This window comes from Rhinolophus hipposideros (assembly GCF_964194185.1).
Source record: "Rhinolophus hipposideros genome assembly, chromosome: 20".
In the NCBI taxonomy this organism is placed as follows: Eukaryota; Metazoa; Chordata; class Mammalia; order Chiroptera; family Rhinolophidae; genus Rhinolophus; species Rhinolophus hipposideros.
In genome coordinates this window covers 50,955,018-50,969,712 of record NC_138066.1, presented here as the reverse complement: position 1 = coordinate 50,969,712, position 14,695 = coordinate 50,955,018, and the positions used below count along the sequence as shown (strand labels likewise).

Below are 14,695 nucleotides of genomic sequence, written 5' to 3'. Positions count from 1 at the left end.
TTTACTAATTAGCTATGTGCTTACATTGCACATGCCACGCAAGGCACTGGGAAGTGGTCAGTGGGAAACCGTCACTGGTGAATGAGATCATGGTGTGTCTTCCCTGAGGAGCGAGCTCGTGTTTCAAACGCCTGACTGTCTCCTGGAACTAGTTTCCCATTGGAACCCTGTTTGAGACTCACTGGTCTGTTTGATTTTGGGGGCCCCATATCTAGCATGATTGCATTGAGGCTTCTGAGCCTGTTGTGTATATTGGATTTTGAGATTTTGAGTTTGTCAGAAGGACAAAGATAAGTAGGTAAATATCACAGCGAGTCCAAACCATGTGATTCTTGTAGGAAAGTCCAGAACGGGCAGAGTAATCAGTGGTGATAGATGTCAGAACATATTCAAGGTGGGGCACTTGCAGGGACATGAGGGGATTTTCTGGTTGATGCCTGTGTCTTGGTCGGAATGCTGGTTGCAATCAGTGTACACTTGTCAAAGCTCGTTAAACTGGACACCTAAGAGCTCTACGTTTCACACCATGTAAATTATACTTTATTAATGAAAAAAGTCTGAATGCGTGTAGGCAGAAAAATATCTTCCTGTGAGTTTGGCATGACCTTTGTTCTGGTCCACTCCATTGACATGTGACTTTCTCTAGCAATGGGCCGTGTGGAGTCAACCCCTTTTTTTCTGAGGACCCCAGCCCGGCTTGTCTTCCCGTTCTCCCCTGCCCTGTTCCTCAGAGTGGCGGGGGCGGAAAGAAGTCCCGCTGCTCGTCTTACACTTGGAACGCGGGTCGGGAGACAGTGATTTGGCTGCATGGCAGAGACAAGGACGGGTACGCGTCACTCGGGGGACAGTACAGTAGTCATTCGTAGAGCCTCGCCTGGAAGAGACGCGCTTCTCTGCCTCTTGTGTTTCAGTCAGCGACCGAGGGAGCCTCCTGCCACAGCGTGGCTGCGTGACCGCTTGCCCTGAACTGTCGAAGGCCAGCGGACTTGTGCTGTTCTGTAGTGAGGATGGAGGGGCGAATTGGCCCTCGCTCTCAGGGACGAATTCTCATTGCCTTTTGGCTTTTCCACCAGGATGTAGGCTATCCGGAATTCCTGAACATCCGTCCCTATATGTCGCAGAGCAGCGGCGAGCCTGTCACATACGGGCTGTACGCCGTCCTGGTGCACTCGGGCTACAGCTGCCACGCCGGGCACTATTACTGCTACGTGAAGGTCAGTGACGTTGGTTGCGTTAGGTGGCGGGGCGTGGTTGGTCTGCTGGGGGCAGGTGTGCCGCGCGGGTTGGTACAAGGCCAGTGTGGCCTCTGCAGCATGTTTATTCTGTGCAAATGGTGTTGGGCTGTAGTGGCGTTCAGGTCCTGTTGTTGCTGCTGTGAGTGGAGTGCAGAGACGTCTCTAAAACCCGTCCTGGGATCTGAGTCTTCTTGTGCTGAAATATGGGAGGGGCTGTTTCCTGGGCCCTGGCCTTAGCGCCCCGGAGACGTCTCGGGAGGCCGAGTGCTGGTGGGAGACCCCATGCTGATGAGAACTACCGAAATATCCTTCAGAAGGGAAAACTCGTGTCCGTTGGGGTACCAGGGAGGAACGAGGGAGGCCAGGACGGGAACTCAGAGCACACTGTAGGGTCACATTCAGAGTTAGACAAACATTAGGCGTTTTAGTATAAAATCATTGCCAGTCCATCAGCACTTGGATATGTGTGGCAAGTAACTGCAGATTTCTTATTCCTTTTTTTAAAAAGTAAGGATTATGGAATGTTTGGCCTTTGTTTTGTTTTCCGCCACACCCTGTGCTGCTTCAGGCAAGCAACGGACAGTGGTATCAGATGAATGATTCCTTGGTCCATCCCAGCAACGTCAAGGTGGTTCTGAACCAGCAGGCCTACGTGCTCTTCTACCTGCGGTAACCCCCTCCGCCCGCAAATTCCCCCCTCGTGCAGGCCTCCCTGACCCCCTGTGTGAAAGTAACTGCGAATTGGCCATGGGGACCGAGCAGCTGTCCCTCTGCCAGTCACAGTCGTGGACTAGGACGGGCCCTCTTAGACCACGTCCACCTGACTGCCGAGGAAAAGCCAGGGACAGCGTCCGGCAGGGTCTGCCCCACATCCAGGAGCCTTTGGATGTTAATGGGAAAGTCACCTATGACTTTATTGTCCCAAATGAGCTGTATTGGTTCTGTGGGCAGAGATTGTGGTGGGCGGTGAAGTAGGTTGTCAGGGGGTGGAGGCTGCTGCCTGGTTGTCCCCGAGCGTGGACACTGCAGGCTGCTTCCCGTATGTTGTCCTGAATGAAGTGGTCGAGGGGTCTCTGTGGCTTTCTCATCAACTGAGACTCCAGTGCGGGCAGGACTCTGACTGCAGTCTGCTCTGCTTGTTTGAGCAGCTATGCCAGGCCGCGTAACAGCTTCACGTGGGTTTTAAGGGCAAAGCGAGACTTCAGAGAAACGCCTTAGGGCAGTCAAGGTTCCCTCTGTCTGTGTTTCTCCCTTTTAATGTTTTTTAATGGAATCACAGCCTTGACTTGAATTTATTCCGGCTCCTTCTTACACTCAGGTTCTGAAATGCATTTGTAGCTTTAGTAAGAGAATCTCCCCTCCCCCCCACGTCTCTTCTTTCTTTGACAGAATTCCAGGCTCCAAGAAGAGTCCTGAGGGCTCCATCTCCAGGACAGTCCCCTCCCTCTCCGGCCGCTCCAGTGTGGCTCCAGACCACATCAGGAAGAATATGAGCAATGGGACTCTTTCGTCCCCGCTGGCTGGAAAGGTACTTCTTTAAAAGGATCAGTGTTTACTGGGCAGACCTTCCTGCCTGGGCCTTCGGGGGACCCTGGAGCCCCCAGATCTCTTCATGCTGGGGAACTCGGCCCGATGGTAGGAGAGTGCGGATAGCGTGTCCTATTTTGTTCCATGTTCTTTCCTAAATTGGTTATTAGCTGACATTAGTGGGCAGGAACCAGGGACAGCGATGAGAAAACCTGACCCCACAAATCAAGACTGTAAGTCACAGTGTGTCCCTGTCGCAGGCCAGCTACCACACAGTGGCTCAGTGACAGAGCCACTGAGGCTCTTGGCCTTGGGCATCAGGGAAAAATATTTGTTCCCTCACATTGTAAAACTGAAAATGTGAGTAGTTTATACCGATGTTAATTTCCTGATTTTGATCATTATACTGTGGTTATGTTAAGAGAACATTCTTATTCTTAGGAACGCACATGGATATATGTCGGGGTAAAAGGATATCATGTCTAAAATTCACTCAGCTGGTTAGAAAAAGAAATTGTGTGTGTGTGTGTGTGTATGAATGTATATATGTTTATATTATAAATATAAATAGATAAGTATTTATATTTATATATAAAATGTAAAATGTTAACAGTTAGGAAATACCCTTGATGTTATTTTTGTGTGTTTGTAATTTACTAAAAAAGTTGAGCTCAGTTTTTCTAACAAAGTAATGAGCAATTTCCTTATTACAATCCAGTTTATAATTCAAAAATAGATTGGCCCCTCTGTTACTGCTTCTGTGACCCTTTTCCTTCAGTTGAAGATGAAACCCAAACACAGGCTCCCGGGCCCTTCACAGTCTGCAGGAGTCATTTACGCAAATCTGTGTTTCCCTTCCAACATTGAGAAACAAGCTGAAGTAGGAGCATTGGAATCGGTGTAGCAGTGAAAAGTCTGTCCTCAGTGCAAAGGTGACTGTCACTGTGGCCTAGACCAGGGCAGTCAGAGCCTCAGGTCTGCTCAAAGGGACACCGCGGTCGGTGTCATGCCTACAGGTGAGCACGGCCCAGAGAGGACCCTGGCCATGCGCCACAAGCCACTTCACCTTCCGCACACGTTTTCATTACAGAAATAACTGCAAAAACACTGCAGATGCACAAGTCATTTTATTTTAAACGTTGTTTAAGTTCCATACACTTAAGTGGTCAACAAATGAAAAGATTTTGCAGCGCAATGGGATAATGTGGTCTCTTTGGAAAGAATATTAAAGAAATTATTTTAAACCGTAAGAGAAAAAGAAAAACTGAAGAAAATAGAAGTGAGTTCTTAGTAAACCTCTGGAAGAGGGAAGACTGTGAGCTTAAAATTGAGACATAAAACAAGAACAAATTATAAGCTGTCTAAACTAAAATTTGAATTTTTGTATGTAAACAATTCCAAATAAACAAAATTTCTAAAAATATCTGCAACAAGTTAAGATTTGTAACATGTCAAGAACTCGTTCAAGTGATTTAAAATCACTCTGTTGCCTGTGCAAAAGACATGAATGTTAAAGTGATGAGAGCCACAAACGGTATCCAATTAGCGAATATCTGGAAAAGAAATACTTGCTTGTCAGAGTCCTGTAAATGGCAGCGTGTCAATATGCATCAGAGTTCATGAAAATACTCATCGCCCAGTAGTGATTCATTTCTAAAAACTTAATATGGAATAAATACTCGTACAGAAAAAGATTCAGTCTTCGTTCGTTCAACAGTTTTTTAAGCACACACTCTGCAAGACCCTGAACTTACTGGGAAGTTTGTAATACTAGTAAACAGGCCATATTCAGACCTCCTGGGGCATTTGAATACAGAGTAACAGGTGTAGACGCCATGGTAATGAGTTCTGTGCAGGGGAAGACGGTGGGGAGTGGCTTAGTGTGGGGTTGTTAGCTGGTTAGCTCAGTGACTACTCCAGACAATGCAGTTCAGGGAAGCTGGATACAATGAGGTGGTTGCTAGTCAAACCTCATAGACCGTCACTGAGCGCATTACTAGGGCCGCTTGGGCCGTGGCCTTGCGTTCAGTGGAAACTGACTGGTTTCTCCTGTGCCCACCAAAGCCAGTCAGCGGAAAAGACCAGGAGAAAACTCGTTCATCAGTGGTTATGTTTAAGTGATGGAACTTTGGTAAATTTTCTTTCTTTGTACTTTTTTGTATTTCTGAAACCTCGATGAAATGTACTGCTTTCATAGTAAAGCATACGTGCCCACATGTCCACAACTCACAAGATACTAAACTTGTTTAGAGAAGTGAGCGTAGCGTTACTGTGTGTCCATATAAGTCATTCACCCTGAGCTGCCCGGCAGAGACCCCGCCTGCTGCTAGCACATGCTTCCCCTTGTGGGAAGAGTCCGGGTTCTAATCGGGCCCCTGCTGTGCTGTCTTTTAGCGACAAGACCCTGCGACGATGACGATGAAGAAACTGCAGACCACTGAAGAGACTGGCGTGCCCGTGTCCAGGAACGGCTCCTTGTTGGGCCTGAAGTCTCAGAATGGATACGCTCCCCCAAAACCGCCCGCAGGGTCCCCTTCCTCCAGACTGTCTAAAACACCCACCCACCTGCCGACCATTCTGGATGAGCCTGGAAAGAAAGTCAAGAAATCAGCTCCCCTACAGCACTTCTCCCCAGCTCTCAAAACTTCCCAGGGGTTCCATGGTGGCAGCGACCTGAGTGGCAGCCGGTGTGAGAGCCGCAGGCTGGGCTCCTGGGACGGCAGGGGCTCCGTTCTCTCTACCTCACCCAAGCTCCCGGCTGCAGTGACTGCCAACGGGCATGGGCCCAAGGGCACCGCCGAGGGCTCCGACCTCGAGAGTTCCAGCCCGGAGCATTCCGCCAGCAGCGACCCCGCCCAGGCCCCCCACACCCCCAAGAGCGGAGCCCGCTTCTGTGATTCTCAGGGAACGACTTCTGCTGCTGCCCCCTCCAGAGCGCTGCCGGGTGGGGCAGACTCCAAGGCAGGGAAGCCAAGGTCCCCCGTCCTGAGCAACACCGCCACCGAGCCTGCAAATACCATGTCTCCTCCACCAGCCAAGAAACTGGCCCTCTCTGCCAAGAAGGTAGGTGTGCGGGAGTCTTGTCATGGGAAGCACACGTCAGTAGGGGTTTGGTTTAGGGGCGTGGGGAACTGTGGGCCTCCCTCGAGCCAGAGGAGCAGGCGGTTTCAGGCCTTCCGGGCATCGCCAGGCGACAGGGCGCTTTCTCGGGGTGAAGACGGGGGTTCAGGGCACTCTGATGACCTGATGTCACTGCATGTGGCTGATGGAGACGAGATAGCGGCTCTCCCTGTCAGTCTGTGGAGGGAGGGAGGACGGGCGGCCAGCAGCTCTGTAGCTCGATGATGGAATGGGCGTGCTGGGATTTTTGTTGAAATTTCCTTCCTTTTTTCCTTTTTGTTTCTAACCAAAAATACTTCTGATTCTTCTTCTATCACCCCCCACCCTTCACTTCCCCCTTGTTTTCCTCCTGTCCCCTCATCCTGCATTCTGGGCTCTTATTTTTTTATTTTATTTTATTTTATTTTTCTACATTTATTTCCCCTCTTCACTCACGGCAACCTTTTTTAGACCACCAAGTTTTTATTTATGTCAATAACTGCAGGCCAGCACCCTGCGGAGGGCAACCGGCAGTGACCTCCATGCACCTCCCCCCTCACCATTCTCCGACCTCACCTACCCCAGGAAAGCCACTCACCCCGCCGTCGCCTGCACCCGGCCTGTCAGCACAACCAGGTAAGCGCGGGCCCTCCCGGCTGGCCGCTTCCCCCGTGGCTCACATGCGCTCAGCTGGCGAAGAGCTGCAGGGTGACCGCCCGCAGGACGGACCGGGCGCAGCTGGACAGGTACAGGGCGCTGTCCTGCGTCCACTTCTTCCCTGTTAACACTTGGTCAGGGAGCTTGGATCTCTGCGGTCCTGGTTCTTTCCCTTTTGTCCTCGTTTCCCGTCTGCCTGCCGCGTCTCTGTGGCCCCTCCCCAGCCCCAGGACAGGACCCCACAGTAGGAGAGAAGGGCGGAAGCTCCACACAGGCAGACCCCGAGTGGGCTCGGGCCTGTGTATGCGCTGAGGGGCGTCTTCTTGCATCTCCCAAACAGTGCTCCCCAGGCTCATCTCGGAGTGGGGCGCGCTTTATCTTTTTCCCCCCCCAGAGCCTCCTTCGGTAGGGACCGTCCCTTGCTCTGTCCGCTTCACGCTGGCTGTTGGAGCAGGGCCGCAGGTGTGTGGGTGCTTTGGGATCTCTGGCGTCCTGGTGACGGCCTCCCCGGAGGTGTGGGTCCTGCCTTCCGGCCTGGTAGACACCACTGTGCCCATCTCGCTTAGTGTGTCAAGTGGCAGAAAGCTGAGAAGTACTGATAAAGGGCTGTCTGCGGCTATCCAGGCCTTTGGCAGCTGGGAAGGGAGGAAGGAAGGAAGGAAAGAAGGGAGATGCGGCGAGGCCATGAGGTGGTTTGAGGGGGTTTGGTGTTGGTCATGGTCAGGGGTGTGCCCTCCCGCCCCTCCACTCGGGTGGCCCTCCCACACTGGGGGGGGGGGCGCTGTTGGACCGAGGGTCCCCTCACCCAGCGACCTCAGTTACACACCACTAGCACAGTATTTTTGCACATGGCAGGTCCTTAAACGTTTAAGGGATTTTGGGGGGTATTTTTTCTGTTTCCTTGACATACAGCCTTTTTTCAAAACCCCAGAAAACACAGAATAAGTAGTAAGATGTCGTACAGTTTGTATGGCCATCGTAGCTTGTTCTGGTTTAGATAACGATAAAAGTCCTTTTTGTTTCAGAAACCCGCCGAGATAGGCGTTATTGTCAGTCCTTTGCGAATGAGAAAGTCGTGGCTTGGAGTAGAGAGTTCACCTTTCCGAGGTCACACAGGTCACGTAGGTCCAGGAGTCTGACCCGTCTAGACGTGGTTCTGGATCCCGTCCCCCACCCATCTGGCTGTAGAGGCTGTTTCCCTGAGTTTCCTGAACCCCACATTTCAGGGAAGTCCCAGTGAAGGTGTCTGGGCCTGCACCCGCCTCTCCTACGAGGCTCCCTCGCCGTGCTGAACACAGGAGGCTTGTGGGGGCTGAAACAGAGCTTGGTGAAGCTTTCTCCTCGTAACACACTCGTATTGCAAATCAGAAGCATTAGTTTGCAAAAATACTTTGAATTAATAGCTGACAAGAAACTAAGAGATACATAACCGTTTTTATTAACTTTGGTCTTAAGTAGACTTGAATTTTGCTGTTCGCCTGTCTTTTCTAATGTACGTGTGATTTGTGTATAACCGAGATTCACAGCGTATAGCTGAAGGGGGGGGTGAGGGCAGGTGGGAAGGAAGAGCTCTGTCTGCGTCTCAGAACAGCCTGTCCTCCTCACTGCCCGCCTATCCTTACAGGGCTGTTTCACCTGCTCCCAGATCATCCAGCCATCTGAAGCCCCCTCTCGGTCCCCACCCTGCGACACTGCCTGGTAGCCCCCGGCCTCTCCAGACATCAGGCCCACAGGACTCCACCTCTGCTCCCCTGCCTCAGGTCAATGGGGGCTTTAGGGTCCCTCCATACCAGCTGCCGGAGGCCAGGCAGCCCCCCCAGAGCCTCTGTAAGAAGAGGAAAAGGAACCGCTCAGGAGAGATGCAGGGATGGGGTTCAGAGGCAGGGGAGGCAGCGGCCCCTCCCGGGAAGAGGAGGAAGAAGAAGAGGAAGCGCCCAGAGGACTCGGACACTGCCCCCCCACAGGAAGGGCAGGTGCAGGGACAGCACTGGGGCCCCGAGTGCAGGAAGCAGAGCCGGGCAGAGCTGCTGGCGGACAGGCTGGAGGAAGAGGGCGGCCAGCGCCTGGTGAATGGTTGGCAAATGGACTGCGGGACAGACGGCCCCCACGTGAGCAACAAGAGGAAGAGGAAGGGAACGGAGGGCCTGGGCAGAGGAGACTGCCTCCACCAGGACCCACCTTGGCCCAGGTGAGAGCAGGAGCGAGACACACCCGCCCACTCCCGGCGATGTCGTCTGCAGAGGCAATGGGCTGTCTCCGCACTCGAGAGCGTGAACGTGTCGTAAACGGTGTCAGTGGGCCGGCAGGTGGGCGGCAGCATGCCAGACCTGGCCAGCACTGTGTGCGGGGTGGTCACCTGACCCCAGGCTGGCCAGGCTCTGCAGTCGTATGCCCGGGTGTGTGGGACTCCTTTGGTCAGGCTTGGAAAGGCAGTTGTCCTCGTCTCTTTAATGTCCCTCATGCTTGCCTGTGGCCGTGGACACCAGCACGCTTCGTGCCCCTGGCCAGGGCCAGGGCGGCTATTGTGCAGGGCTGAGGCTCGTGCCAGCCGAAGGTGGTGGGGGGCTCGCCCTCGTTTGCTCGGAGCTGACTGTTGACTCTGACTTCCCCGTAGCTGCCCTCCCTCGGATGTCCTCGAGCCAGAGGCCACTGTGGCATCTCCAGGGAAGAAGAAAAAGAGAAAAAGGAAGCAGGAGTCGCAGCAGGAAGTAGCTGGGAAGGAGCATGTGGCAGGATGGCAGGGCGACAGGCAGAGGGGCTCTGCCAGCCCCGGGAGCGCCCTTCCCGCTGTGAATGGTCAGCGTTTTGAGGACTGTGCAGGTGTGCACCTGGGCGGGGGCCACACGGGGGAAGGAAGGGAGCTGGGGGCAAGTGCGAGGCCTCATCCCCAGTGACTTAACCACCAACGCCCTTGTCAGGCGGGGGAAAGAGCTCACTTTTATACCTTTAAAGAATTTACTGTGAGTAAGTTCTGGAATTCTGCTGTAAACAAAAGATGCGACATCGTCTCCACGGTGTTTTTTTAAATGCACACACATGTTTCTGTGCTTGTAGGGCTGGAACAGGCTCCTCTGCTATCCTGGAACAGAGAGCGAGAATCCGACGTGGTCCAGGAATTGCTCAAATACTCATCTGATAAAGCTTATGGGAAGAAAGGTACTGTGTGACCCCAGTGTCCCTGGGCTGGGGCGGCGTCTGAGTGGCTGCTGGCGTGCCGGGAGCCTGGAGTGCAGGAGGCGCTCAGCTGTAAAGATGGGAAGGGGATTCAACATCGTCCTCTCTGACCCCCACAACCATTGCACAAAGGTCAAGAAGCTGTCTCTGCGGGTGGGTTTCATCTGTGGACGGACCCAGACTAGCTTCTCCCTGGGTCTGTGGGCAGGGGGGAGAGCAGAACGTGCACCTCTGAGCAGGGCAGGCCAGGCGGGGAGGGAGGACACTGAAACACTGGCCCAGCACCCGTGCGTGCGTTCTTACTGGGAACGTTAGTTTCACCGTTCAGACTTGGAGAAACAACATGAGATCTTTGTTTCTCAAGTGAGAGCGTGGGCTTAAAGAACTAAACTCGGTGGGTGGTTTTAGCAGAGTTGACAATGCTTCAATAGTGAGGGTAGCTGGGACTCCGCAGAGGTGCCCACGCACGTGTATCTGTCGTTGTAGTGTTGACGTGGGACGGCGAGGTGTCGGCCGTTAGCCAGGATGCTGTTCAGGACAGCATGGTGGCCCGCACAGCCACCGTGATCGACGCCTGGGACGAAGAGGTTGACTGCGGGAAGGTACGGAGTGTGACCGACCGACCGCCACGCGTGCTGGGCCCTTGGGGCAGCGTGGCTGAGGGCCGGGCCTGTGAAGTGGCCGGCACTGTTGGAAAGTGGTTGAGGGCCAGACTGGAGCCAGAGGCCCAGGTCCAACGCTGCGTGGCCACTCTGAATGTTGTGTGGCCATGGGCAAGGCGTCGGTCCCCAGCTGCTTCTGTTCCTTCAGCAGTGAAGTGGGGCCCTCCCACAGGCCACGAGAGGAGTAAACCTGTGCGTTACGTAGCTCAGGGAGAGTCGTGCCCGCACAAAGGAGCCGGCGGGGCCAGGGGAGAGTCCTTGGTGGGAACTGTGACACCTGTGGTTCTTGATACAGGAAAAGAAAGTTAGAAAATTCAAGCGAGAGAAGAAAAGAAACTTCAACGCCTTCCAGAAGCTTCAGAGTAGACGGAACTTTTGGTCTGTGACTCATCCAGCCAAGGCCGCCAGCCTCAGCTACCGCCGCTGAGTCGCTGCTGACGAGCTAGGTCAGTGTGGGGTTGAGTGTGTGTGTGTGGTATGTGTGTGTGCTTGTGAGTGTGCGTGTAATGTGTGAGTGTGTTGTGTGTGGTGTGTGTGTCTTCTGTGGAGTGTGTTGTGAGTGTGAACGTCGTGTGTCTGTGCGTGTTGTATGTGTGGTGTGAGTGCCGTGTGTGTGATGTGTGGGTGTGTGTGTCGTATGTGAGTGTCGTGTGAGTGATGTGTTGTACGTGTGTGTATCACGTGTGTAGTGTGAGTGGTGTGTAGTATAGTATGTGGCGTGTGCGTGTGCGTGTGCGTGTGCTGTGTGTGTGGTGTGTACAGTGGGAGTGCTGTGTGGTGTGTGCAGACGCTGTGCACACACTGGTCACTTGCAGGGGAGGATGGCGCTGCATCTCCAGGCTCCATGTAGGGTCCCGTGTCACTGTGTGTGGGCCGCGCACGGGAGGGGTGGTGCTGGGACCCTCAGGGTCTCAGTTCTCTGTCGGGGTCGCTGTTATTTGCCCCCCAGACTCCTGGAGACAGGGCGTCCCTTCCTGGGAACTGTCTGCCTGGACTGAGGAGCAGCCTTGTGGACACTGCTGGCTCTGTCACCCCTGGGCTCCGGACGGGGAGCCACCGTGGGAGGACCGCACAGAGGCTCTGCTTCCATGCGTCAGGACCTCTGGTGACACGACACAACCGTGACAAACCACACGGTGACGTGTGGAGCAGGTGGCAGGCAGCATGGCGGCTGGGACCTGACAGCGGCGTCCTGACCGGGGCTGTGGGAGAGAGCAGGAGAGAATGGTGGCCACGCCTGTCACCGAGTGTCCCTGAGAGCCCTTACGATGACCATGTGTTGTTCTTCTCGGTGAGCTGCTCCTGGTGGCTGGCGCTGCCTCTTGCCCTGTGCCCTGCCCCTCCTGTCCCCTCGGGGGGGGGGCTCTGTCTGTATGCCTTACCTGTCCTCCCTCAGGAAGTAAGAGCCAAGGCCGGCCCCACACTGCCACCTCTCCCTTTCCTGGAGTCAGGGGTGGCCCTGCCAGTGCACCTCTCCCTTGCGAGAAACAACCATCTCTGGAGAGCAGGTGGCTGTTTGGGGGCGGGGTGGGGGCTTGAACTCTGTGCCGACGCCGCTGCTCTTCAGGCTGCTGTTCATTCTGAAGGGCTTTCCCGAACCTTCCCCTGCAGCTGCAGTGACCGTGGGTCTTTATGGAGGTGGTGGTCGTGGGGTAGAATCCTCCTTTTATTTTACTGCTTAACATACACCATTTATTTTTGACCAGGCCTGCGGCGTCCATTAGCAATATGTTTCCTTTCCCTAATATGCAAATACTGGCTTTCTTTGCTCAATTTTGTGAGTGCTTTTGAATTTAGATGATTGTATAACTCGAGATCATTTTTTAATCTTGCTCAAGCTGTGCCTGCAAACTTATAATTTAATAATTATGGGAAATCCTCAGTTAAGGGTGATATTTTTCCGGAAAACAGACGAATGACCCGTAGAAGATACAGAAGTAAATCTGAAAATCATTCCTCAGTGTATGCCTCTGCTTCCTTTCCTCCGGGAAACGTCATGCGTGGACCGGTTCACAGAGTGGCTCTTGGCCTGAGGGTGCCCCCCCCCCCCCCCCCCCGCCTTCTCCTCCACACTTGGCGTTGCCAGTACCTCTGGGGTCTCCATGACCCGAGAGCTGTTGAAGAAAGTGTTATGTTTCCTATACAGGGAGAGAGAGGTGTTCATTTTTTCTTGTGGGTGGTTCTTTCTGGTATTTATTATTTTCTCTTTTAAAAAGGCGGGAAGAACAATACCTGTGGCTGGCCCTCAGGCTGCTTCTGATCCCAGCAGAAATTGAACGGGGTTCTGTGCATATTGGTCTGGGGGACTATTGCCCTTTTCAGAGACCTGGTTTCTGTATGCCAGCCACACCTGTTCAGAGATGTGGGGCCCACCCCAGTGCTCTGTGGCTCTGTCCTTTGTCATCTCTGGAGGGGAGGAGCCGTGTGCCTTTAGGGGCAGGGTTTTCCCCTCGTGCAGTGAGGTGTGGACGTTCATTCATGTGCTGGCTATTTCCCCGGCCATGTTTTTCTGTAATGTTCCCTGGTTGACAAAGAAATTCTGTTGTCTACTAGCACAGAATTGATCTCCTTTCTTTCTCTCCCTCTCCTCCTTCTTCACTGTGTAATTTTAAAACCTTTTTCCCAGGAAAACACATTGGTTTTCCCTAAGGCAGTGCTGAGCTTATCACTGTTAGGTGGGCGGAGTCCTTCCCTCCTACAAAACCATCAGCCAAACTAGGAAGGGAAAAGATGGGCCCAGAAAATTAGTCCAAATTCTAGTGAAGTGTACATATATAAATATATATAAATAACTAGAGCTTTTATAATAGCGGTCACTTGGTTGACTTAGAAGCTGGGTTAATTTAACTTCGCGTTTAGCGTGGAGCAGTGGGGGGAGCTGGGGTCTGTAGGAGGGGCTGCCTCTCCAGGTCCCGTGCCCTCTCCCTCACCTGCCTCTCCAGATGGTGGCAGCCCGCTGTCACTTGTGTGTGGAGGTGTGCGCCCCCATGCTCTGCAACTTCGCTCCAGGGCCGGGGAGCCCCAGATGTTGCCAAGATCTTGGTGCAATAAAACAACAACTTTTTGTGAGTCCTGCCTGTGTCTTTGTTTCTTTTCCTTTGATATTTAAAAAGGTATATTCCAACTTTCGCTTTGTTTTCCCACTGTCATCCCGTGACTTCCAGGGGATCTGTCAGTGAGTGGGGAGTGAGCGTCTTCAGCAGGCCTTCCTAAGAAGGGAATAAAGAGACTCGTTCGAGTGTACTGACACATACATTTACTGAACTTGAAGAAGACAGGACTCCTTGGAAGGGGCCCGCTAAGGCTTGTGGGTGATTGTCAGTGAGCACGATGTTGAGGAAACATGATAATTCCTCGGAGGTTTGTTTGAATTTTCTTTCGCTGAAAAATGAGATTTCTGTGGGGAAAGGTGAGGGAGCAATAGTAGGTTTTAGGAAACTGCTAGCTTTCCTCATGGTTGGCGAGAGTGACACAAGCCTTCGGTTTGATGGACGCCTGTCATCCCGCCTGTCCGGCCGGACGGCCAGCTGCTTCAGCTGCAGGGTGGAGGGCGTGGTGAGCAAGAGTAGCTCTGTGTGCGGAGTGGAATTCACTGTCCTTACAGGAATGTAACTTGGGGTCACATGGACATTGCTGGGCTTGTCAGGTCGGGCCGTCTTTGTTGAGCAGAAGGGTCAGGGTCTGGCTGAGATCGTGTGTCCTGGAAGTTCTGGTGAGGCCAGGAGAGGCAGCAGGTCCCTGCACAGATACCCGTGACCAGGAGGATCCATTTGGCAAGAACAGCACCTGTAAGTGGGTGACACACTAAAGCCATTCTGGGTGGAGATGGGTTCCAGGCGGTGGGTTCTGCACTAAATACCACTGGGCAGTTGTTACCTGAGTCCCATGGCCCCTGACCTCTTCCCATCAAAGTGACTCCCCAGAGCTCCCTACCCAACCGTGCTCCTCAAACATGGGGGCTCTCTCTGTCCTGGTCACCGTGAGGCTTTGGTCAAATGGCTCAAAAAGGACAACAAAGTAAGAACCAGTGAGGTGAGGCAGCACTGGACCCAAACTGAAGGGGTACACAGCAGGGTGGGAGGAGTTGGGGTTACTGCAGGTCAGAGGCCTGTCTGACCAGCCAAGCTCACGTCCAAAGCCTCCAAATCAGGCTGGGCAGTGGCTGGGGTGCGGCTCTGAGACCGGGGGTTGGGGTTGCGGTATAGCTCGGCACGGCGGTCATCCAGGCACGACCAGAGCTGCTTCCCTGTTTCCAAACTGGTGGTACTGGGTGCAGGTAAAGACGAACAAGGCCCCATTTCTCACAGGTGGCCAGTGGTCTCATGGGCAGGACTGAGCTCC

At 53.4% G+C, this 14,695-nt stretch overlaps 1 protein-coding gene across 2 annotated transcripts in view; it reads left to right on the top strand.

Moving 5' to 3' along the window:
- USP36 (ubiquitin specific peptidase 36) overlaps positions 1–13,427 on the top strand; it is a 36,083-nt gene extending 22,656 nt beyond the window's left edge. For both annotated transcript variants that reach the window (XM_081028694.1, XM_081028695.1), the window contains 11 exons: positions 1,074–1,214; positions 1,804–1,904; positions 2,625–2,763; positions 5,157–5,825; positions 6,367–6,497; positions 8,143–8,706; positions 9,133–9,338; positions 9,573–9,674; positions 10,179–10,294; positions 10,650–10,800; positions 11,304–13,427. In XM_081028694.1, coding sequence (XP_080884820.1) covers positions 1,074–1,214; positions 1,804–1,904; positions 2,625–2,763; positions 5,157–5,825; positions 6,367–6,497; positions 8,143–8,706; positions 9,133–9,338; positions 9,573–9,674; positions 10,179–10,294; positions 10,650–10,781 — 2,301 coding nt within the window. In that variant the 3' untranslated portion in view covers positions 10,782–10,800; positions 11,304–13,427. The remainder of the gene's footprint in view (positions 1–1,073; positions 1,215–1,803; positions 1,905–2,624; positions 2,764–5,156; positions 5,826–6,366; positions 6,498–8,142; positions 8,707–9,132; positions 9,339–9,572; positions 9,675–10,178; positions 10,295–10,649; positions 10,801–11,303) is intronic.
- The last annotated feature ends 1,268 nt before the right edge of the window (positions 13,428–14,695 follow it).